This window comes from Corythoichthys intestinalis, chromosome 8, assembly GCF_030265065.1.
Source record: "Corythoichthys intestinalis isolate RoL2023-P3 chromosome 8, ASM3026506v1, whole genome shotgun sequence".
NCBI lineage: Eukaryota > Metazoa > Chordata > Actinopteri > Syngnathiformes > Syngnathidae > Corythoichthys > Corythoichthys intestinalis.
The window spans coordinates 32038186-32064470 of NC_080402.1; the positions used below are offsets into that span (position 1 = coordinate 32038186).

The 26285-nt window shown below is 38.7% G+C and overlaps 1 protein-coding gene across 3 annotated transcripts in view; it reads left to right on the forward strand.

Annotated features, from left to right (window-relative positions):
* Window positions 1-1798: 1798 nt before the first annotated feature.
* Window positions 1799-26285, forward strand: part of LOC130920027 (alpha-1,6-mannosylglycoprotein 6-beta-N-acetylglucosaminyltransferase B-like) — a 252584-nt gene continuing 228097 nt past the window's right edge. For 2 of the 3 annotated variants that reach the window (XM_057842819.1, XM_057842820.1), the window contains exons 1-2: window positions 1799-2271; window positions 15196-15308. In XM_057842819.1, the coding sequence (XP_057698802.1) occupies window positions 2204-2271; window positions 15196-15308 (181 nt within the window). In that variant the 5' untranslated portion in view covers window positions 1799-2203. Of the gene's footprint in view, window positions 2272-12915; window positions 13214-15195; window positions 15309-26285 lie in introns of those variants that run through there. The other variant, XM_057842821.1, reaches the window with a different exon arrangement.

Here is a 26285-nt window from a genome sequence, read left to right on the forward strand (position 1 = left end):
TGGATTGGTGCTGATGGAGCAGAACTCTTCCTGCCATCCGGACAGCTTGCGTGGGCGGTTTGCTGTCAGTCAAAGCGTCACAGGCGAAGTGATGCGTAAGAAGAGGAATGTTACTTTTATTTGCATTCTGTTGCCCTGCGGTTTTGTATATCTGCATTTCCATTTCTTACACACATATACGGTTTCTTTTTGTGGTGTGTTATTATTTGCATTTGCAATTCAATAACACATTATTTCCAAGAACGATTCTTCTGACAGCATGTCCATGTTGCCAAGTTGCCTAGTGACCTCTGGGTGCCGCTGTTGTAATCTGGCTACGGTGAACGTCGCTCTCCATGGTTCTAAAATCATTTCTTTTGGGAAAGAATGTGGCGCACATTCATTTTGCTGTTTTGTTACTTTGCAATTTTGGCAATTTAACCAGCATTTAATCATATAGTTTTAATGACTGTTGCTTGTAAATTAACAAATTGCAAATATTCAATGGCAGTGGGCTAAACATACTAGTGTTTTCTGGACCAACCTACATTTATTGCATGTTTCAAATGAATATTCATAAATATGTTGCGTTGCAGTTTGGTTCCAATGAGCCATTAGAATGAATGAATGTATTTTTTTGTATTTATATCAATAATAGTAGTTCACATGGTATGTGTGAGATACATTCCAATCTAATGACAGCGTGACAGTGATGATGAGTCGTTTTGCGTTTTATTTTTACCCTGTGTGTGTGTGAGTGTCTGTGTGTGTGTGTCTACAATACATAGATTAGAACAGTGGTTCTTAACCTAGGTTTGATCGAACCCCAGGAGTACGGTGAGGGTTAAGACAAACAGGGCCCTATTTTCATTCACTGACTAATGGCAAAGTGTCGTTTTGGACTGGTTTGACCACAATTTCCAAGCTTACTGTAATTCCATTTCTTTCAACTGCTAGTCCTCTATCTAATGGGAGGAGAAACTGGTTTGCTCATTGGAAGGTTGACCAGTACATGGAAGTATAAGAGAGGGAAAAAAAGAGATTTGCGTCATATTTTACACTATAAAAATAGTATGTGATGTAAGGATGCAACACTGAAATGAGAATGTAGACATGACAACAAAAATTCAACGTGAAAATCAACAGCAAAAGGCACAGTTATTTGTAGTATATTTGAAATTTGAAGTAATTTGAGTGGGAATTCAGATATTAGCTCTATCAGTTTAGAATTTAAAAAAAAAAAAAAAAAAAAGATTTGTTATTTAATTTCAAAGGGATTAATGAATGCACATGTAAAACTTGGGCGTTCAGTACCCTTAGGAAGGTTAAGAACCACTGTATTAGAATATATAATAAATAATATTTCCATACTGTACTATAAACATTTGAAGAGGATGGTGATAAGTAGTTGTAGTAAATGTTTTAATTGTACTCTTAGGCTATGGGTTGCTTCGAGAGGTTTAAAAATGAGGATGCATGCAAATGATTTAGACCTGCCTGAGCTGTCCATCACGCTTGTCAGACCGGCATTGAAATGACAGGAAAATATGTGCACCAGGAATAAGCATCTTGTTGTTTTTCAAAATAAGAGCGTTGGCTTAATTAATTATTTCTGATTCATGGCAGTTGTTCGTACTACATTAGGTATTTATACTTTGCTGGTTATTCCCTTGAATTTTTATCTTTTTAATTATCCGCCAAGTGATAGGATTTGGTGTCACGCGTGTATAAATAATTTATTCTGAAGTAATTCCCGGATAACGCTCGCCCCCAAAACCGAACTTGATCTATGGACCTGAACAAATTGCCGGGAGCCAGTGAGTGTTGGCACACTCGGATGGGCTTCGGTGGGAAGTTAAAACCCAATTTTCTGTTGCTCTCTGTGTGGTCTCGTACGCAGCTTGCGACGCACTACAGCGGACACTAGCCAACTCAGTCGTCGTTCTCCGACGCAGTTATCGTTCAGTAGTTAGAAGTCGGAAAAATAACCCGCGGCGACATCGCCTCAGACTCGCCGGGTTCAAAAAGAAGAAAGGGAAGGGGGAAAAGAAAGAAAATTCGAGGAAAACAGGAGACACTGGATCAAACTTTTCCCGTTGACACCTGGGAAATCCCTGTTGAAATCCTCTCATTTCGCCGGTTGGAACATTGACAACATGTTCGATCAGCACATGTCACAGTCCGGGAGCATCGCGTCAATGTCAGGGCTCGCTGGTTTCGGGAAATGATGACTGGAAGCACCGACGGCAAAATAATGGTCAGGAGATGGCTAGTGACGTTCAAGCCGTTCAGGTAAGGAGCTGCCTACTTTAACTCACGTTTCCCCCCCCTTCTCGTCAACATGCTTTTATTGATATATCTGTGCGTTTTGATAGAAATACCTTCACAAGTGTATGTGTGTAACAGGTTCTTCCAAGTGTTAGTTTCGTAGTTTACCTGAGTGTCATCATTCAGTTGTGTTGTCAGTGAGAAGATACTCATGAGGTATTGTTAATCGTCATCTAGACGTTAATAATACAAAAATGGACCCTGGGAATATTTTGGGCAAGGGCATAGGTTTGGTCTTAATATTGGTAGGGACGGTATAACAGCATAACCTGCATGCACACTTTTTGCTGGGACGGGACATTAATAAGATCAAACATATTTGGTGAATGGGGTTCAGGGCTACATTTCTCACCAATATGAACCTAATTAATTGATAGGCTAATTGATTAATGCGAAAATAAATCTGCACTGACCTATACTAACTTTCACACTGAAAATACATAACGTCTTAATCTGTTAATTTTTGTTAAATCTAGTCAAATATTTTTCTCCACCTTTTTTTGTGTGTTAAAGGCTAGTTAACATTTTAATGTGTCAGATTTTTCCACTTAATTTAAGTAAATATTACTATTTGTTCGTATTGAGCCCATACATCTTAAAGTTGGTCATTTGTCACCTAAATCACGAAAAAAAAAAAAAAAAAAAATTCAAATAATGTTTTGAACAATATTCTTGAATTAAGAATATTTCTTACAAACAAGTTTTTCTTTTAAGGTTAAAAATACAAACATTTTGCTTAAAATAATTATGTTAGGCTTATTTTCAGCTAGCTGTTTTTCTTATTTCAAGAAATCTAAGTGAGAAAAATCGACTTGTAGCACTGTAGCAGTTGCAAAACTGGTGGAGTGTTTCCCACCTCCACAACATAGACGTCTTTTCATATTACTTACAGTGGCTGCTGGTGGCGGGAAAAAAAACTTCTAATATCCCTCGTCTTTGGAGGGGGCGGGGAAGGCGGCATGTTGTATTTCTGTCGGGCTGTGAATGCGTGTGTGTGTGGGAAGGGGTTCAAGTCATCAGCCAATCAGCCAACTGAGGGAAAAAGATGGACTAGCACATTCAGCGAGTGAAAAGGGGTCAGTGTGAATCTGAACATAATGAAAGTACGGTAAGTCACTTAATAATGGTAGGATAACTTCTATCCTTACAACATATAGGAAGACAATCTAAATGACCTATATAACTGAAGTCATTATATAATGCAAATGAGGTTGCTTAAAAGTTGGTGGGGATAATTTGAGCATCCTAAAAAGTTGTTAATGTTATGTCCCTACGGTCCCTATGCAAACCTATGTCCTTGATTTTGGGGAATTTAATGCAAAGCACAAAATGTGCACCACAGAAGAATATGGACATTTGCGAATACTATGGACAAAAATCCTCTCTTTTTGCCTCCCCATGTGTGTCCTACAGAAGCTATACTAGTAATGATTAGGGCTGCAGCTATCGATTATTTTAGTAGTGGATTAACCGATGAACTAGTTAGTTCGAATAATTGTGTAATCGGATAAGGAACATGAAAAATTAAAATACCTGAGCTGAAAAACAGAGGACCCATGTACAACAAAAAAACAATTTGCTAACTTACATAGCAAAAGTCCGCTAGCTTTTTTACAATGCTCTTAACAAATGGTTCAGACACATATTCCCACAAAAAAACGACTAAATATTCAAATAAACTAAATTATGAATGCATTAAAAAACATTAGACAAAAACTTATCTTACGTTGGCCTTAACAGGGAGCAGTTGGATTCAGCCATGTGAAATGAGGCAGACCAGAGTGCAGTGTATCCACCCTAATCAATAAAACTAAATGCTAACACTTTCAAAACAAACCATTACAACACCACTTTAATTAAACTAATACTCGAAGCTACTAAACTTAATTCGAATATTTTTTTATAATCGAAATCTCGAGTTAATCGAATAATTGTTGCAGCGCTAGTAATGATCAATCAGTCAGCCAGTCGGTAGCATGTCAGTTAACTACAAACAGTAAACACACTAAGAATTAACCCTTTAAAGGGCAAGTGACTATTTTTTTGGTAATTAAAAAAAACCCCAACATAATTAGACCTTACAATGATCTGGGCATCAGATGATTATAAAAGAATGTATTTTTGTGTTTATTCAATCTGGCACCCAATGACATTCTGAAGTTGAATTTTATTTCAATATTAGTTTCATTGTATTTAAATGAGTGCCCTCCAAAAATGTTAAGCAAAAATGAGGAATTTTAATGTAGCTAATAAATATTGTAGTTTAAGCCAAGAAGGCTACAGGGACCAAGACATATATCAATGGATGCACACGTGATATGCTCAGACTCAAGTTGAGAAGAGAAAGGAAGAGGTGGGTGTTGAAATACTTTTACATTATAGCTTGTTTTCAAGTAGGGGGCTCTACTGTTTGGATTTGATTTAATTAAATAAATAAAAATATACACAGTTCATTTAAAATCCATTTAAATAAAGAAAGCTCAAGCACTTCCATGAGCAAATAATGGGTTTGTAGCTTGTGTGGAGTGAACACTTTTGCTTGAGAAAGTCATACATTATGAAGCAGCCTACGTCATGCACGTACACCAATGCAGCCACAATATGTCGAGCAGTGTTCTCCCTATGAAGTAAACAAGAAATATTGTTTTTACATTAAAAAAAAAAAAAAATTGATTTTTTTTGTTGTTGTAACTTTTTAAAGCATTTCTTTTTTTTCTATAGCTCACTTCCGCATAGCTCTTATATTATAATACTTTATGGTATCCACACCGTGAACCTGTCACCAGACCTCAATATTGAGAGGGGCGAATTAAATTTTTATTATTACCCTATACTAGGACTGCCAATTTTAGTCAACTAGCCACGACGATGTTGATGATTAAGTTCGTCTACAGCTAATTTAAAAAGCATTATCTTTTTTTTTTCCCACAAATGCCCCCCCACCCCCACCCCCTCGCCGCAAAACAGCCTCTCTCTGGCCTGCCTTTCCTTGATCCACATGAATAGCATTGGTGATTCTCATCATTTGCGTTGAGGCACATGTGCACTAGTTGGGAGTCAAGTGAACTAACTGCTGAGCAAAACTCCCAGCTGGCAGCCAGCAACCAGCATTGACGAACCAGGTTGTGCCGGGAATGTCGCTTGGAGTGGCGTACTCAAATGGGGCCTGCGCTTTAGGGAACATTGGCTGAAGCTATCAACTTACATTTGGAGACCCCTTGCTCTTTGAAGGCTATGTGGAGTGTATGCTGGCATCAATTCTCACAGCAGCAAGGACCTGTAAAATGTAGTACGTAGTTAAGGAGCGTGAGACGCAAAACCTGAGAGCCAGTAACAACCACGAGCCTGTGCACTACAGCCGGAAGGATGTGTTCGCATGTCTCTGGCTAGCTCATAACCTCCAACCTACATAGGCACAAATAAGTCTAAAATTAATTAATCAGCCCCGATAAAAAAAAATTACAAAGAATTCGGGCTCTGAGGTTCAATCAAAACTGGCCCATACTACATAGCTATCAAGTTTCAAGACGATTGGTTCACGAAGGATGAAGGATTAGGACTTCAATGTTAGATTACACAAGAAAAAAAAAAAGAGGAGCTACAACTAATTGAGAACAACAACTAAATGACAGGCCTTCAGCCTGTAAAAAACAAAGCGAGTTCCAAGTTCCTACGCTGGCACCTTAACCTGAATTTCCGCGTAAATCGGAATTAACCCTTTAAGTACTAAGTACCCCTAAACACCCCTATAAATCTTAAAATAACTATCCAAATACATGTATTATCCATCATTGTACCGTCCTCACCAAGATGTTGGAGCTAAGTCCTAGCTTGACAGTGAGCTAAACTCCGAAATGACGATGTCATACGTCCGTGTGGTTTGCTGACTTTATTCACTTGGCTGCGCGACTTCTTCGTGGTAAAAGATGTGCTCTTCCTTGTGTGTGCGTCTGCCCGTGCGCTTCCTGCGCCAAGATAAAAGCATTCATCACAAAACAAAAGTCAACATTCTTGAAAAAACAAAACGCGTCGTAAAGTCGAAATCACGTAAATCTGGTACTTCACATTCCGGGGACTACCTGTAGTATTAAATTCAAACTATTTAGAAACATAATATTTATAGACTTGTAAATGTTTTGGCCCAGGTCATCATTGACCTCATCACAGTGATCGAGATTCTGCTGGCAAAATTCAAAATTTTAGCAAAATTTATCAAAATTCGAACAAATAAAACAATATCGCACTTTTTTTCTAAATTCTGAAGGATAATCAAAGACAAATCCACTTTTCGCAGATATTTCAAATAGCACTTTTCAAAGTTGAAATTATACGTTTCAATCTGAAGCACATGGGATGTATATTTGCTTTTGAATGATTTTTGTTGGAAATGATGGAAAAAGCATTATTTGTATTTTCTGTGTTTTTTGTTTTGTCAAATCAATACACTTTGAAGTGACACCATGCTGGGTATTCTTCTAGTTTTGTTGCACACAACCACTGTAGCTTAACACCCCCCAGCAGGTGTTTCCCCCCTTGCAGAGAGATGATAGTTGGGTCAAATAATATTGTTGAGCAGTCATGGAGCGAGTCTGAAACAAGCACACTTGCTGCATGGGTTATCAACATGTGGCTGAACGCCAGAGCCAAAGAGGGAGTTATTTATTTATTTCAATAAGTATATATACAAATAAAAGCTCTTATCATAAAAATGCATTGGAGTCAGGCAGCTGCAGACTTCTTGATATATACATTATAAATGTGTAAAATTTGCCCTTTAAGACCTAGTAAAGTGACAGCTTTCCAATTATGAAATAACTCATGATACAGCTACATAAAACTTGTAAATCGCAACACTGTCTCGAGCAGTTGGTCTTGTTGCCACAATACCCACAGAACTGCCAGAAAGCCCGGAGCCAGCAAAACTTTGTCAGAGAACGCCAACACCTCCCCCGTAGCTGGCAAATCTCGTCTCCTTCTCAAATCATCTGGCGAGGCCAAATCAGATAGGTGTATATGTTCGAGGGAGCCAATTAGCCGATAGCGCATCTCCTCTTCTGATCCAATTAAAGGGAGCAGACATTTACTTAAAGCCTGTTAATTAAAGGCTCGTCAGTGCAGGGGGAGCAAGTTCTAATCCTCCTCCCTCACCCACCTAACATCCTTTTTCAAAACAGCTGAATAATAATCAGAGGGGTTGACGATCGCCCTAGGATAGTTTCGGAGCAGCCCCTCTACCCTCCAACACGCTAAATAGATTTTATGCCTCTTTACACTTCATATCGACCCTGCTGTTGCACTTCCCCACATGCAAATGCACAAGATATGTGGTAAATGAACCAAAGATGCTCATGTAAACTAATGGATTCATTTGTAAAACTTTATTTATTCTCTCCTCGAAAATGCCTAATCCCTACATGTGCACATACAGTATTGTTGGTGTTTACTTAAATGATAAACACATCCATTGGTTTTGCATTCATCAAATAGGAATAGAAAGTGTAATCTATTGTGATATAGTTAAGGTTATGACTGTCCCACAAATTTTGAGCAGGATAATACGTCATTCAATTTTAGGTGCATTGTGATTCCCAACCAGATTGACATGGCACACTCTTGCGCTATTAGAGACCATCAATGTGCTGCGAGAATATTATCCAATTTCACTTACTTTGTTTTATTGTGATTGAATACGAAGTTGATCAGCATGAAGGACTACAGATCTGAAAATATTTATTGTTGAGAGGCCGAAATTCCATCAATTTTGGAGAAATGTATGTTAAACAATGTGTTGAATGATTAATTGATTATCAAATTACAGCATTAACTTGAAATTCCTTTCTGTGGATTTTTCTCTCAATTTCCAACTCCAGGCCAACGTAGTCAGCCACAAGCTTGCAACAGGAGAGCCAATGTGATTTTCAAAAGTAAGCGTGTAAAAGATGAATTTGTATTTGACGTGCTATTTCATACAACTTCTGGCAAATAGTGCGTAAATAATGAGCTATATACAGTGGGGCAAATAAGTATTTAGTCAACCACCAATTTTGCAAGTTCTCCTACTTGAAAAGATTAGAGAGGCGTGTAATTGCCAACATGGGTAAACCTCAACCATGACAGAAGGAATGTGGGAAAAAAAGAACAGAAAATCAAATTGTTGGACTTTTCAAGAATTTATTTCCAAATTAGAGTGGAAAATAAGTATTTGGTCACTTACAAACAAGCAAGATTTCTGGCTGTCAAAGAGGTCTAACGTCTTCTAACAAGGTCTCACGAGGCTCGACTCGTTACCTGTATTAATGGCACCTGTTTTACTCATTATCGGTATAAAAAACACCTGTCCACAACTCAGTCAGTCACACTCCAAACTCCACTATGGCCAAGACCAAAGAGCTGTCAAAGGACACCAGAGACAAAATTGTAGACCTGCACCAGGCTGGGAAGACTAAATCTGTAATAGGTAAAACATTTGATGTAAAGAAATTTAACTGTCGAAGCAATTATTACAAAATGGAAGACATACAAAACCACTGATAACCGCCCTCGATCTGGGGCTCCATGCAAGATCTCACCCCGTGGCGTCAAAATGATAACAAGAACGGTGAGCAAAAATCCCAGAACCACACGGGGGACCTAGTGAATGACCTACAGAGAGCTGGGATCACAGTAACAAAGGCTACTATCAGTAACACAATGCGCCGCCAAGGACTCAAATCCTGCACAGCCAGATGTGTCCCCCTGCTGAAGTCAGTACATGTCCAGGCCCGTCTGCGGTTCGCTTGAGAGCATTTGGATGATCCAGAAGAGGACTGGGAGAATGTGTTATGGTCAGATGAAACCAAAATATAAGTTTTTGGTAGAAACACAGGTTCTCGTGTTTGGAGGAGAAAGAATACTGAATTGCATCCGAAGGACACCATATCCACTGTGAAGCATGGGGATGGAAACATCATGCTTTGGGACTGTTTTTCTGCAAAGGGACCAGGACGACTGATCTGTGTAAAAGAAAGAATGAATGGGGCCATGTATCAAGAGATTTTGAGTGAAAATCTCCTTCCATCAGCAAGGGTATTGAAGATGAGACGTGGCTGGGTCTTTCAGCATGACAATGATCCCAAACACATAGCCAAGGCAACGAAGGAGTGGCTTCATAAGAAGCATTTCAAGGTCCCGGAGTGGCATAGACAGTCTCCAGATCTCAACCCCATAGAAAATCTGTGGAGGGAGTTGAAAGTCCGTGTTGCCCAATGACGGCCCCAAAACATCACTGCTGTATAGGAGATCTGCATGGCGGAATGGGCCAAAATACCAGCAACAGCGTGTGAAAAGCTTGTGAAGAGTTACAGAAAACGTTTGGCCTCAGTTATTGCCAACAAAGGGTACATAACAAAGTACTGAGATGAACTTTTGGTATTGACAAAATAATTATTTTCCACCATGATTTGCAAATAAATCCTTTAAAAATCCAACAATGTGATTTTCTGTTTTTTTTTTTTTTTTTCCATATTCTGTCTCTCATGGTTGAGGTTTATCCATGTTGACAATTACAGACCTCGCTAATATTTTCAAGTGGGAGAACTTGCACAATTAGCGTATGACGAAATACTTATTTGCCCCACTGTATATTCATTTAGATGTATTGTTAAATTATGCTTTTTATTATTTATTTTATTTATTTACTATTATATAATATAATATAATAATATAAATAATTGCTCGTCATGCGTTGAAGAACTACTCAAATTTATAGCCCGCAGCCACCTTGCTGTCCGCGACAATGTGGACCCCAGGACGTCTGCTGTATATCATTGGATTAGACTCGTCAAGTCTCGATATAAACGAAATTATTCTTTCTATTTTATCTATATGTGACGATTGTCAATCCTCCCCCTGCGTTTTATTCCAACACAATGTCGCCTGCACACGACCGAAAAAAAACAAAAAAGCCATAATGGATAATTTCTAGTGTGCAGAAACACTGCTCCATATAATAATTTTTTTCTTTTCTTTTTCTTTAGTTAATTGTGCTCTCCCGTGTGATTTTTAGAATACATTTTATTATTATATGTATATACAGTATATATAATATAGAATATAATCATTGCCTTGGCTCAGTACAGGCAGCAAAACCTTTTTTTTTTTTTTTTTTTTTTTTAAAAGATGCACAGATAAGTAAAAATGACATTAGATTGTCTGTCTTCTAATAATGTAAAATGTTATTTTGATATATTAAAATGTTCATCAAAACATTATATCTTTACTTAAGAGATTCAACGAATCCAAATTACACTATCATAGCTAATATTGGGTGACAAGAAGGGACCGAACTGCATTGGTCGCCAGGTAATCCTGGATGTATATAGACAATCACTTATATTCACACTTTATAAGATTTCTTCAATTAGCCTAATACCGAGACTCGTTTTATTTTCCACTGTTGTGGAATTAGGACAACTTGTCTTGCCAATCAACATCTTGCAATAGATTGTGTTCAACTTTGGACTTCTCACTGTAATTACGTAATCATAATTAGTTTTTCACTTGTAACTGAGTTGTGTGGGTTCATTCTCAAGATGCACCCAGCAGATGGGCATGCCGAGAGGAATGGTGAATGTGTGCCAACTGCTTAGATGGTGAGACACTGCTGGAACTTGAATAGATCTTTTCATTTAATGTCCACAAAGGTGTTTATTTTAGAGCTGAAACGAATACTCGAGCAACTCGAGTAACACAAGTTTAAAACCTGATCCGAGTAATTTTATTCACCTCGAGTAATCATTTAATTTTGACAGCTCTAAGCATCACGTTTTGCCCTGACTACTTTTAATGTGGGACAACGCGCTGATGTCACGTGCGTAGAGGAAGAAGCGATAAAAAAAAAAAAGAAGTGCTCCAATACAACAGGTATCATACATTTATTTTGAACACTGCAAAAACTCAAAATCCTATCAGGTCTTACAGTTTAGACTAACTTAAAACTAAACTAGAACTTAAAAATAGCTTGACACAAATAGAAATTCAATTGAAACGTGGGGAAAAACACCTAACTTTTAAGTGATGTGTGTTATCAAGCGTAATGGTATTTTTAGGTAAGTTTTATATATATATATATATATATATATATATATATATATATATATATATATATATGATTATAAGATCTAAAAGTTTTTTTGAGTGAAAGCAGTGAATTAGTCTTTTTTTTATTCTAGTTACATCTGAGATGCAATTGTTGGCTGTTTTCAACAATGTACATCGAAAATAAAGACATTGATTGACTGAAAAGGGTTCAATATTAGATGAAATGTCTTGTTTTCTCATGTATATTTATAATTGCTCTTCACCTAAAAATATGTTTTATCCGATTACTCAATTAATCGATAGAATTTTCAGTCGATTATTCGATTACTAAAATATTCGATAGCTGCAGCCCTAGTTTATTTCCTGCAGCAAAGTGATACCCGAATAAGTCATGTATAGCCTTTAAAATGCACAAATCAGTATGTCTGCCAGTATCATATAGAACTTAATTGATCCTCATGAAGGTTGCTTGTGAGCTGTAACTAAGCTTCGACAACTTGCAAGATTCAAACCCAGAAACTCAGAACTGCAAGACAAACCTATCAATCACCGTGCTTCAGTGCCTTTCCATCCAACAATTATTCAAATCTGCACTTATTCATTTTCAGATAAAATGAACTCTTGTTCTTAGGGAATTTTATGACTTGGACTGCCTTCGAATATTAGGCCCGTAAAACTGCCACGTCTTATCCCTTGCGCATCATTCTTTTCATCCCGTTTGATTGAGCCGGATCAGTAATTTTTGTGACTTCTATGCTGTCTTTGGAAATTTCCTAACAAGCTATATTGATATTCACTGGTTCTATTAAGAACTTTAGTGTAGCTGAAGCTAGTTTGACACAGGGCCGGCAGGCATTAACTAAAAACCTCTCGCCTGCACGTGTATGGATGATTAATTCTTTTGTTGTGGCCATTTATTTTTCTAATACAAAGGGCGCATATGAAAGACTATCCCTAAATTATGAATCATTCTGGTCCTGTCCATTTTTGTTCTGGATTGAAACACATTGTCATATGAATCTGTCACCTTATTGGCAATTCTTCACTTTTTAAACTAGGACTTTTAACCAGTGTTGTTAATTTTACTTTAAAAAAGTAATTAATTACAGTTACAAATTACTTCTCCCAAAAAGTAATTGCGTTAGCAACTCAGTTACCTGAATGTAAGAGTAATTAGTTACTTGGCAAAGTAACTAGTGATATTTTTTTTTTTCTCTAAAAAAAAAACAAAACAAAACAAAAAAAAACACACACACACACAGGTCACACAATGTGAAGCTTAAAGTGTTTGGGGGACAATTGGCCCTAGCCCAATTCTTTACCCTCCACTTAACTAGACACAAGGGTATTGCGATAACTAGCTAGTAACCTTTGCTATGTGTGGAAGTCATTTCAAGTTGTGAATCAATCGTTAAAGTTGTTAAAATTTCTCCCGTTATTGCATTAGTTCCCTTCTGTTTACTTTAAACATGTGTAAGTTTTAAAACTGTTTCGTCATTTAAAGATAGATTTAAGTTAAGATTTTGCCGATTTAGGAGCATTTTAGATTTTAAAAAATTACTTAGGTTCGCTAGGAAGGATCTCTACATCAGGGCCTTCCTGAGAGGTCTACTGCTTTAAGATGGCGGCTGTTTACAAACGCATGTAGTCCTTAAAACATGTTGGCAGTGCAGCAGTGTCTGTCATTTGCATCTAGTTCTATAATATGATATCTACCGTGTCATGTGGGCGTAGTTTGTCGGCTATGGCTGCAGTCAGGTATTATTGGAGCCACCTAGCATCGCGGTTGCAGCGGCGTCTTCCCCACTCCTGCCCTGCTCTCGTCCCCGTGAGTCCATTTCTCTCAGACTTTTTTTTATTCAACCAACTTAGTAACGCATAGTAACGCACGCCTTTCCCGCCTCAGTAACGGTAACGGCGTTGCCAAGATGAGAAAAGTAATTAATTAGATTACTCATTACTGAAAAAAATAACGCCGTTAGTAACGCCGTTATATTGTAACGCCGTTATTAACAACACTGCTTTTAACTCATGAAGGCTCAATGCTATTTTGTCCAGTGGATGAAAATCAAACATTTTCACCCTCTCCAGTCCCCCAAAGACTCTTTAGCATACTAAGATAACCCTTTGATCGCGCTCCTTTTGACGACAGTAGCTTAACTGGGTCAGGATTTACACAGACACAAAACACCTGCTTTTACTCCCTTTTTAAATCAAAGGTGAATCTCTCTGGGCTAGCTTAACCATTCTGCACATACTGCTGTCTCAATCCTCCCCGTGAGAGTTTATGGAAGACATGCTTATGCACAAAAGAAAGCATCTTTTAGTCTTTTGCCTTGTGTCACTAATAGGAGAATTCTGTGGGAAGCACAACTGCTAATGATGCCACGAACATATTAAAGCAACACTAAATAACCTTTCAGCCTTTATGAAATACAAGGTGATTCAGAAAGAATGTGCTAAAACCATTGCGGTATATTAAAAAAAAATAATAAAAATAATAATAATAATTAATAACTAGCTGGATACACGTATTGTATATATCTTCAAATTTTTATTTCATGAAGTGCTCAATGTGACTACCACCAGCAGCACGGACATCATCAAGCCGATATGAAAATTCCTCCTTAACGCGCTTCAGGTTATCCTTGTCCACTGTATTGATTGCAGTTGTTATTTGATCTTTCAAGTCAGGGGCATAAATAAACGAGTGATTTTCCGACAAAGACAAATTGAAATATACACCCAGTTAAACAAAGATAATTCCTGTATCAGATGACAGCTTATTCAGTCTACTTAAAGGATTTTTTAAAATTAATAAATGCGTGATGATTTTGGCACATTTTTTTTTAAATCACCCTGTATTTTCATAACATTTTTGACAGTGTTGTTTTTGGCAGCCCTTTTAATTTTTGTCTTAGTCTTAGCCTTTTGGATGAAAATACCTATTATTTCCCCATTAATTAATAACTGAAGTTGATGCAAACTCTTTCGCATGAATTCTGCAAAGATGGTAGAGCAACAAAAGAGACAAAAAGTTTTGTCTGAGGAGGAAAAAAAAGGTAGGCTACCAGGATATACAGAATAAACATAGGCCCGGCACGCCACACTGTTGCTAACCATCATATGCTATTGTTTAGCCACAACTGGAGTCATTACCTTATTACTATTCATCCTTCACACAGCCACTGGAAACTGAAATGTTTCTGTAGGCGATCGGGAGTTTGATTTTTTTTATTGATTGATGATTTTACAACACCATAGAGGTGTGTGGTGGTCCTCATGGAAAACACAGTCTTCCTTAAGGCAAAACACTACCGCTTTTGTTCACCGGCATCACTAAAATCGACCAAAACTGAAAAGTTACCAAGTGTTGCTATAAGAGCAAATTATTGCCCTAGTTTTTAGGACCTGGTGGCCCCTTTTCATGTATACATACATTGAAAAGACTCCCTTTCCTTTATTTTAAACTAAATTGTTTGGCCATTCCTAAAGATAATTGGTATCTCGTATTCTACAAAGTTGAACTCGGGCATGAGTTTTCTAATTGTGTGATTAGTATTTCTTTTTAAAATTTCTACATTTTTTAACATGGCCTTGTCCTGTCATTTGGTGCCTTGCCAACCTAACCCAAATAATTAGCATGTTTGTCTGCTTATATTGTCACAACTACAATTTACCTCCCTTGAAATGCCTTGCCTGTCTCCTCATCCTTACAAATTGCTTACCCCGAAATAATTTCCTGCTGGCTCACAGTAAATTCACTCCTTTTAATACGTCCCTCCTTCTCACCGCTTTTGTGTGTTGCAGGATATTCGTGGTGGGAATAGGCTTCTTCAGCCTGTGCTTTCTAATGACTTCTCTTGGGGGGCAATTCTCAGCCAAGAGACTGGGGGACTCCCCTTTCACCATCCGTACAGAAGGTACTGACATGTGCTTTCTCTGTGTACATGTGCCTAAAATGCTTCCTGTCTCCCTTGCTAGTGCTGCACTAAAGATGACTAAGTTGCTGTATTACTAAAAAAAGTTTTATAAGGTGGCAAGTTCTACCATTCAAAATAAACTTTAATCAAATCTGACAGACCTTTCGGTAGAAAGTGTATATATACGTACATATATATATATATATGTGTGTGTGTGTAAACCTAAGGCCGATTTCAGAATACGTGATTGGATCGGAGACATCCCTAGTTTTAAGTCCACTAATCATGTGTAATGTGCTAAAGATGATCAGCACAGCATCACATGCAAACCTATCTCTGTCATACAGTCCGTAGTGCGGAAACCAACTTGGGTGATGCAACATGCAACCACGAGGCATTCAGACTGTCAGAAAATATAAAGAAAAACAAGTAGCTAAACTGTGCACCTGTTCGGTATCTTATTGATTGTCATTTTTATTATGGTGCATGAGTTGGGATACGTATGTTTTTCAAGTTCCAAACTCAATCCTCTAGTTGTGTCTGGCAACAGTGCAAGCTATATAATTGGCTTTCATTCTGTTTTACATCACAGTCATGAAGCTGGTGCCTCAGCCCAACTCATTGTTGACCATGCATAGAAGGATTTAAAATTTTTAAGTATTGATCAGGTAAAATATTCAATTGTTGGCCATGGCCGTTTTACGAGCAGGTTGGGTGATGAGAATCACCCATAATGGTAACCAAAGCACAGGATAATTGCTCAGAATACTTCCTCAAGACAACTTACAAACAGGTCTTTGCTAACTTTGATCACGATTAGAAAATGTCCCCCTGTTTTTGGTATGCTTTTACTCTACCCTGGTCTCCTTAACTTCGATCCCCTCCTTGCATCATTCTCGGTCGTTGACCAAAAAGTAAGTAAAAGCCAATGATGTTCCCAAAGCCTTCAGAATCCTCAGTGCTGGCTTATGCTACACACGTTTCGTAATGATTAAGGTTTCTTTTTTTAATCAGTCGGATTTCACATTCACCACTCAGGGCATTCATAAATCCCTTGGGTGGCGGTTTCATTTTTCCTGTCCTCTGATTGGTTTAGAGAAAATTGATTGGGACAGCAAGATTGACCAAGAACACCAGAGAGAATGACTATTGGACATGATTTGAAATTTCCTTTTCAAGCCGGATATTAACTCACTGGCTGCCATTGACTATGATAAACATCTAATCCATTTGAACTTTTTAACAATTACACAACTTCAAATAAATCGCACGTTTGAAATGAAATAGAAAGAAGCAAAACCCTCCTACTTCTTCCTTGTTCATCAAAATACAGTACTGTACTATCTAAGGTGTACGTTTGGTCTCAACATTGGTAGGGACGATATTACCGGAATGCACATAATGCAAACAATGATCCAAATAAGGGATGGCGAGCTTTACTTAGTTGTTCCTTGTGGACGCTTGCCTGACCACAGTAGTTTTGCAGGTTAAGAAGTTCAATGTTATGCTTCCACAATATTGACGTCTTTTTACATGACTTGCAGTGGCTGCTGCTGGCCGAAAAAAAACCCCAAAACTTCTAGTTTTGCAGGTTTGCAAGTTTAATGTTATGCTAACTCTGATGCAGGCCGGACTTTCAGGAGCAAAGTTAGTGGTGTTTCCATCACTTCTACAACATTGATGTCTCTTTACATGACTTGCAGTGGCTGCTGCTGGCCGAAAAAAAAAACCTTCTAGTTTTGCCCGTTAGCAAGTTTAATGTTATGCTAACTCTGATGCAGGTCGGACTTTCAGTAGCAAGATTAGTGGTGTTTCCCCCACTTCCGCAACATTGGCATCTTTTTTACATGAGTTACAGTGGCTGCGGCTGGCCGACAAAAAACTTCTAATATCCCTCCTCTCTGAAGGGGGCGGAGGAGGAGGCATATTGTCGACATGAATATGTGTGTGTGTCTTTGTGGTTGGACGGGGGGGGCTTCAAGTCATCAGCCAACCAAACATTTGTTTGAGGGAGGAAAAAAATGGACTGGCACATTCAGCAAGTGAAAAGGTATAAATGTAAGTCTGAACATAATGACAACAATTCACTTAATAATGGTAGGGTCTATTCTGTCATTACAATATATGGAAGGCAATCTAAATTACCTTCAGTATATAACTGAACTCTTTATATAATGCAAATAAGGTTGCTTAAAAGTTGGTGGGGACAATTTGAGTATCCTGAAAAGTTGGTAGTGTTATGTCCTTATGCAAACCTACGCCCTTGTGTTCTACTCATTTATATTAGCATCAGTATAGTCCTATTGTTTTAAATAGGTAAAATTATTGCTCGTGTTAACAGCTATTCTGTAATGTAGAGGATAAGATTTTGAGTGAAATATTCTAAAGGAATGTAAACCAAACTTGGAGTCATAGATGTGTGGTTTTGGGATGTATGAGGAAAGCCTACATACTTGTATAAACTAAGCATGGTAACAAATCAACCTCTTCAATTATTCATTCATTCATTCATTTTCCATGCCGCTTATTCCTCACGAGGGTTGCGGAGGTGCTGGAGCCTATTCCAGCTAACTTCGGGCAGTAGGCAGGGGACACCCTGAATTGGTTGCCAGCCAATCGCAGGGCACAAGGAGACAAACAACCATTCACACACACACTCACACATGGACAATTTAGAGTGTTCAATCAGCCTACCATGCATGTTTTTGGGATGTGGGAGGAAACCGGAGTTCCTGGAGGAAACCCACGCAGGCACGGGAAGAACATGCAAACTCCACACAGGAAGGCCGAAGCCCGGGATTGAACCCTTGATCTCAGAACTGTGAGGCAGACGTGCTAACCACTCAGCCACCGTGCCGCCCCTCTTCAATTAGGCAGGCAAAATAACAATTAATACTTTTGATGTAAACACATGTATTAAATGCTCCTCTGCACTTCCATTCCATTCCATTCCATTTCACCTTTACTTTAGGTTGCCGTAACTTCTTTTTTATGAGCATGGCACTTAAGAACATTGTCTGTATAGTTAATAAAGTTTCCATGAAGGTGACAATCATTTTGAGTCCGGCACAAATTGATTCACTTGACATATTTCCTATGGGAAAAATTGTATTGAAATTAGAACTTGGAAGTCAATCAGTCACTGAACAAATTGTGCCCCACCTTGGAGGTTCCGCAATAATGGACTTAGGGAAGTACAGACAGAGTATATACAGTATATGTATAAAATCTGCTCTGTTTATGTGCCTGTGTTTCAGCGATAATGGGACAGGAGGATTTGCTTTTGGGATTACTGTGTTTGTGACAACTGCAGGTAATGCAAGTTTATGTGAATTAAGAATAGGCGCTCTACAGTACGTGCTTGATTAATCAACCACTCGTGCCGTGCAGCCGGGAAGGAATTTGGAGCGCGCCCATTAAAATTGCATAACGGTCCAACTGAGCTTCCCCAAAGGATTTCACCATGTGTTATGCCTGTCAATGATGTCTGCATCATATATTGCAGGAAAATGCGCCTCACATTTGAACATAGAGGATGCTATTAATGCGAATGCCCCACCAGTTTAGCATTTTTATGCGTGCCCCTGTGCAGATCGACCACACTGTTTTTAAGACTCCCACCCCATTCAGAGCATGTGCTTATCCGTGTTTGTGATGAGCTGGCAGTAAACTGCTGTTAAAAGGGGCGACGACAGCAATGTGGGACAAGATTGAGACGGTGCAGGCCCAGAGGCCGATCCATCTGCTCGCTGAAAAACAACTGGTCCTTTCATTAAGCCTTCGCTCACCACCTGCAGGGTCGGTCCATGTTAGGATGTCATGTTTGCCACGTCTTTCATGTAATACAAAAGCGATTACAAACTTTTGCAAATCATTCTACACTTTATAATGCTAAACTTCTTTATAATACACTGATTTATTACTTATGTTTGCTTTTTGTCTCTGCTCTAAGCCCAAGTGAGATCTTACTGTTTTTCTTCTGTGATTGTTTTTTTTCCCCCTCTGTTGTTGTGTACATTCCAGATTAGCTTTTATGCCTTAAAAGTTTGACATTTGTTTGGAAAGGTTCTTCTGAAATTTTAGTCCTTAACTCATTTACTCCCAGCCATTTTCACCGGTGCAACCCAATTCGCTCCTGGCCGTTTTACTGTATTTTGACTGATTTTGCAAGACCCACAGAAAAGTCTGTTCTATTGCTATATAAACATGGACCCCACCAAAAGAAAGATTAGACTCTCTTCTTTCAGCAGGAAAAAAAAGTGAGTTCATATCTTTTCCATTCTTCAGAAATCAGCATTAGAGAATAGCTTAGTTTGAGCAATTTTCCAATTTCTGATGAAATAGAGAAATTGAGCTTTTTGTAAACGCATACATTTCAAACATAACTTTGACTTTAACACAGCTATTTTTTGCTTGAGTGACATCCCAAACATCTGAATAATGTTTTCCTTTTACAAAATAACATAAACAACAAGACAAATAGAGCTTTTGATAGCAAAGTAACAATTTATTTACACATAACTAACTGAGAGATGACGCTGTTGTGGCAGCGACAGCCGGGGTAAACGTTTCCCTCATCACGGCCTGTCTCATAAAGATGGATTTTTTTGAGTCTTTTGTGGTGACCACTGCAGTTGGCCTGGGGAACATGTGTTCCGGGGGGGGGGGGGGGGGGGGACTGGTTTGGCCGTGCGTGTTTCCGTGCGGGACACTGGAGGGTGCGGGGGACACGAGCGGCCGAGCACGGTGGCGTGGGCTCTGCTCGGTGAGCAGCACAGACTCAACGGCATCGTCCGCTGCACTGGTGGTCCCGGTCGTTCTACTCGGTCGTCCAGCGCCTGGCATTCCGGGCATCCTCCTGGTTGTTCTGCTCGGTCGTCCGCCGCCTGGCATCCTGGACGTCCATTCGGTCGTCTTGCGCTGGCGCCCCGGCCGTTCGTTCCGTTGAATCAGGTTGGGGATCTTACCAAATGCGCTACTGCCCTCCAGTGGCCAGTTTTATTGCTTTAAAATGGATTTTCAGCATTGTGCTTTGGAGCTAGGTTTAATTTGAACCTAGAGATGTCTCTTGTGAAAAAAAACAAAAAAAACGTAAAAGACGTATAAATACATCTTTGGGACACTGAAACAATTGAAAATAGAACGTATTTATACGTTTTTGGGCGCAAATAAGTTAAGGAAGACTTTTTGGTTAGATGAAACAGTGAGAATGCAGCATCTTTGGATTAAATATTCAGTGTTTGCTACTGTTGGTGCAAATGATGATATACCCATTATTATTTTTTTTTTTCAATTTTCATCCAGAAAACATGTTATTTTAAATTTTCTTTTTTTTTAATTCTGAAATTATCTTTTACATGTATGTCTCATTACGACTCACACCCTTTTCCAAAAGATACAATTTTGTATCAGGCATTTGAAATGAAACAAATATTTTTCATGGCACTGTGTACAGTATACACTGCATACATAGTATTTCGATATCTTGAGTGCCTGTCCTACCGTCAAAGGCAATTACATAACCAAAGTAGGCCTACAGTATGTCTTTTTGTGAGCTGTCAACGCCAGAAAAAAATAAACTTAAGGCCAAACATTGAGTGTGTCCCTATTATGAAGTTTCTCCATCCGTGACTCAACAGTTCTCCAAGCAAAGGTCTGCATTTTAAAAAAAAAAATTTGAATGACTAGTTGAAACATTATGATGTCGAAGCCAGTAATTTTTTAGCAGAGCTGCAGTGTTGTTGATCCTCAGATTAGTGTTTGTGAACAGTGCTGGCTTCTGATAACTGCCACGCACTGTAGTCAATATAATAGTGTGTATGCCAAAACGTGCAAAGTGGGATTTATTTTAAAAGTGAGCATTCGGTAACCTTCTGTTGAAGCCACACTTTTCCAACTTTAGTTGAGAATACAATTATTGAATTATTTTTATTAAATGTCTGGGAGACATTAAAGCTTGATGGCCTTTTACTTCTTAAATGTTTGTAAAGAGAAAATTGATGTGAAGTTTGCTTTTAGTTCCCCTGTAAATCCCATCTCTGTACAGTCTCTAATTTTAAACTGGACAGTGTTAGGTTTTGAGTTTGTCACCTCCTAGTGTGTCCCTGTGATTGCCCATTGATTTCACCTGTTGTACCTGCTCCTAATGTATCCTCCACCCTGCATCCTCCTGTGTCACCCAGCTGTTCCTCGTTGTCTCGTTACCCGTTGTCTGCATGTGTGTATATAAGCTCCCAGTTTCTTTTCACTCCTTGTTGCGTCATTGGCAATATCGTTGTTCATGCCAACGTTGACCCCTGTCCATTCCTGCACCACAGCCATTGTGTTCCTCTGCCTAGTAAGTTTTTTAAGACCAGTCTTTTGCCAATACCCTGGGTTTTGTTTGCTACTGTGTTTTTTGGGATCACCTCAGTTTTTTTCTATACTTGGTTTTTCTGTCGGCTTTAATTAAATTATTTTTGCACCACCTTTTTGCCTCGCTTCCCTTTCCCTGCACTTGGGTCCACACACCACCTGCCTGCCCGCATTCTTGACAGGACAGAATTTCTTTTTTTGTTGTTTTTTTAATTGGATAAGCAGTACAGTGGTACCTCGATATACGAACGCATAGAATTATGATCCTATCAACACATCCTCGAAAAATGAAAAAAAGGAAAAAGGTGACGCTTATCATCGAAGTTAAGAAGAAAATGATAGAAAAATATGAGCTTGGTGTGCGCGTCAGTGAAGTGGCTTGACAATATGGCCGGAATATGTCTACGATCTCGATGGTCCTCAAGCAGATGGAAGCATTAAAAATGCTAGAGCATCAAAGGGGACTACTATCCTCTCTAAACGTCGTAGCGCTATTTCAGAGGAGATGGAACGCCTTTTGCTGATATGGATTAGTATAACGAGACCTCCACCCGCTGTCTCCTCCGACCTCCGTTCGCCAGTCTCTGTTAAGGCAACAATAAAAACACTTTTTTATTACTATTTATTATTATTATTACCAATTTATTACTATTATTATTCCAATTTGTATTCATAATTTATTTGATTTTCTATGTGTAATTCTTATTTGTAAGTGTACCTGCAGTATTTACTGTATGAAGGATTTAGCATAGGTTTTTGCGCTGTGGAACAAATTACCTTATTTTTTGGACTATAAGTCGCCTTTTTTTTGTTTGTTTGTTTGTTTTTTCGTAGTTCGGCTGGGGGTGCGACTTATACTCTGGAGCGACTTATGTGTGAAATTATTAACACATTATTATATCATTTCACATGTTATTTTGGTGTTTTGGAGTGACACTGATGGTTTGGTAAACTTGTTAGCATGTTATGTCATGTTTATGCTATAGTTACCTGAATAACTCTTAATAGCTTTGTTACGTTAACATACCGGCCACGTTTGCATTTCGTTGTTCAGGCATCATATAACATTATCATACTGTACACTTATTCAGCATGTTGTTCTCTATCGTATTTTTATTTTAAATTGCCTTTCAATATGACATATATGTTCAATGTGTTGGATTTTATCAAGTAAATTTCCCCCAATAATGCGATTTATAGTCCGGTGCGACTTATGTTTTTTTTGTTTTTGTTGTTGTCCTCTTCATTGCGCATTTTGGGGCTGGTACGAATGTCTTTTTATGGGAAAATACCACTCCCCATATGAACATTTTAATTTACAAATCAGGTCCTGAAACGAATTAAACTTGTATGTGGCAGTACCACTGTAGTTTAGTTTGGCAGCTAGCAAACGTAATGCCTTTTCTTCCACAGCAGCAGCAGCACTTGGAAATAGTTATTCATGCTTGAATCAACAAATAGGCTTGATTACTGTAATGCACTTTTATTTTAAAGTCAATGTCTCCACTTGGTTCAAAATGCTGTCACTGACCTTTTAACTGGAACACTTCAGAGGGCACACATAACTCAAATTCTAGCCTCTCTCTAGTGGGCGACTGTTTGTGCACTTAGGAGTTTATTTTCAGATTTGTTTTAAAATCTTGAAAGGGTCCATTTCTGTCTTACCTCTCTGAGCTGTCTGCTGCCTCACATCGCCTAACAAACTTTCTCCATGAAGGTACTGAAGTCCAAGCCGAAACTCAGAGGGGATAGGGATTTTTATATCACTCTTGCCAAACTTTGAAATGACCTCCTAGTGCACTTTAGATTTTTTTCAAATTCACCTTAACTTCTTAGTTATAAGTCACTTGCCCTATAAAAAAAAAAAAAAAAAAAAAAAAACCTGGCGTCTAGATAGTTGGTCATCAAATTTTGGGTCGTGTAGGCCACAATAATGTAATAACATTTGGTATACAAGTGTGGCCTACATCAGCAGCAAGCCTCTTGGCACCGGTCTGCAAAAGAAATATTCTAGTTTTAAATCATGTGTGCACCTTCGACACTCAAGTTTACGGATCAGGATCCAACGGCCCACTGCACCTCAGGGTTGCCCAACCCAGTCACACGGTAAATATAACCCGTCCATTTCAGCGGGAACCAGCCCAATCTGCCAACACTGCTGCACCTTCACACAAACTGCACATGCGCTCTTCATACAACAAATATGGCCGCAGACTGTGAGTACATTTCAGAAACTTTTCCTTTATGTAGCAGTGCCAACAGTGCTTAGTGTGCGATAAACAGACTCTCGGGAGCAATCAGAACACTGTGCAGAACGTCAATGGTGCCTTGTGTGCACAGGGTATAAAGACTTGCAGCACAAAACCCATTCATTTTGTATGTGGGAGCGGCCGTTTCCTGGGTTTTGGTACGCTCAAAAAGTTGCTCCTACACCACGTTCTCGCCTTAAACTAGAATGGCTGTTTCAATCTTGCAGTCCTTCTAAAAGTCAGGAAAAATAAATGCATTCGTACTCGGGATTTTGTTTCCTGGCCACGGCGGGGTCTGTATATTTCTGTCGTGTTGGGCTTAACCCCACCCCCCAAATAACATAAGACACTGTTCTTGTGCAAATGAAAAATAAATGCATTTCTAATCGGGATTTCGTTTCCTGGCCGCAGCGATGTCTGTCTTTTGCCATCGTGCATCCCCCACTCCTCTATGGCACCTCGCCGGTCCGCAAGGAAAATTGGAATGCCTTTACCGGTCTGCGGTAAGAAAAAGGTCGGGGACCGCTGGCCTACATGATGCAAAATGTCATTTCCCCATATATGTGGATGCCAGGTCTTATAAACACTTTTTTTTTTTAGTTATTAATCATTATTCTCACCGCTTTTAATACATGTATTTAGTATTTTTTTATGAATCAGTAAAATTTTAAATTGCTAATGATATAGTGATGGTGATATAATAAATTTTCATTTCTTTGAACATGACAGACATCCAATTCATGAAAACTGGGAGGACTGCCTGTGAAAGCTCATGGTTCAACGCTATTGACGTCTTGCTGTCAATGGCAGCCAATGAGTTAAACAAGTGTCCTATAAAGGAGTAAAATGTTTTATTTTTACTGCTTGATCAAATCATCCTCAATTGTCTTGTATTTTATAGATTTTTTTTTTTCGGGGGTGGATTGATTTTGGTTGTACTCCAACTACAATGATCTATTCACATTTTACAGGCAAACTTCCACTGTCGTACAACCCTGCTACACTTAAACGTCAAGACAGAATATAGCATTTGTTGGGAGAGCTCTACTATACTTTTGGAATATGTTTCAAAATGACAATCTTGTCTGATGTTTTGAGATATTTTTACTCTGGGCTTTAACCTACTCTTTGCACAATAAAACCTACATTTGTGTGAGGCTTATCGCTGTAGTGTGAGCTGCTCTGCGAAGCCTAGCGCTTGTTTGAGTATTAGCTGAATCCCATTGCCACCTCTCTCTTTCCTGGATTATCGGCTTCCATCATCTCAAATCCCTGTCTCTCCTCAGTAACTCTCAAACTCATCATCGGCTTTGGGTTGACAGGTTCAGTGGTGGTGGTAGTGGTTTAGGGAATGAAGCACACGTTTAAAACAGATTGCTTGCCTATGTTTTTTTTTTTTTTTTGCACATCTTTGATTACCATGATTGGATTTCTAGAATTATATCTCTCACAGAGTTCACAGATGAAAAGAAGCAGGCATAAAAGGTACACTTTTATCTCCACATTAAAATGAATCTGACGCAAGGGAGATGTTAGCTTGATCAAAGGCTCTCCCTATGGAGCTTGTTCATACTATGCAGTATGCAGTCGGTTTATTATAATAACAAGAAGCCACGACAGTCCCTTTTAGCCTCAGCTTGACTCTTACGCTGCTGTTTGTTCTAGTTTCAAGACCTAAGGCTTGATAACTCTTTGTGCCTCCCTGATGAGAAGGAGAATCTAATTTTGTTTTCTGCTCTCACTTATTCTTTTTATTATTTTGGAGCTCCGCAGGTCTAATAGCAAACAGCTTGAAGATACTGCTGTACCGTCATTTACAAAATGGTAAAAAGATGGCCAAGAGGTAAAAATGCCATTTATAAAAGTTACTGTGCGAGGACCAGACTTGTCATGAACTCAGTCCCTAAGTGGTTTGGATTTCTTCAAATTACTCAGTAGAAGACTCATCCTAACATTTAACATGAGTCCCCCAAAGCTTTGCTCACAAGTGTCCTTAGAAGACTCCTACCAATAGTTTGCTCTCTTACTAGCCATATTTAAGTCTTTACCTTTGCCAAGCATGAAGGCAAGAGGTTTAACATGGTAGTTCATTGGTTTATATACACTAGCTGTTTTAAGCTTCATTTTACTGCTTTTTCCCCGGGTTTCTGTACAAACAAGGACTGGTTGACTAAGTGGACTTTTTGCAATTTTCTGCTTTCAAGAGAGGACAATGCATAAGAATGAGGATCTGCTGAGATGGTGGGCTCAAATGTGATGACATGAAAAGTTTAAACACCAATACAGTGTTTTTTTAACTGTGTTACGAGCCTTCATTTAGTTCCCTCTCCCCCGCTGAGCTCAAGATCAATATACAATGGCTATATCTTATACA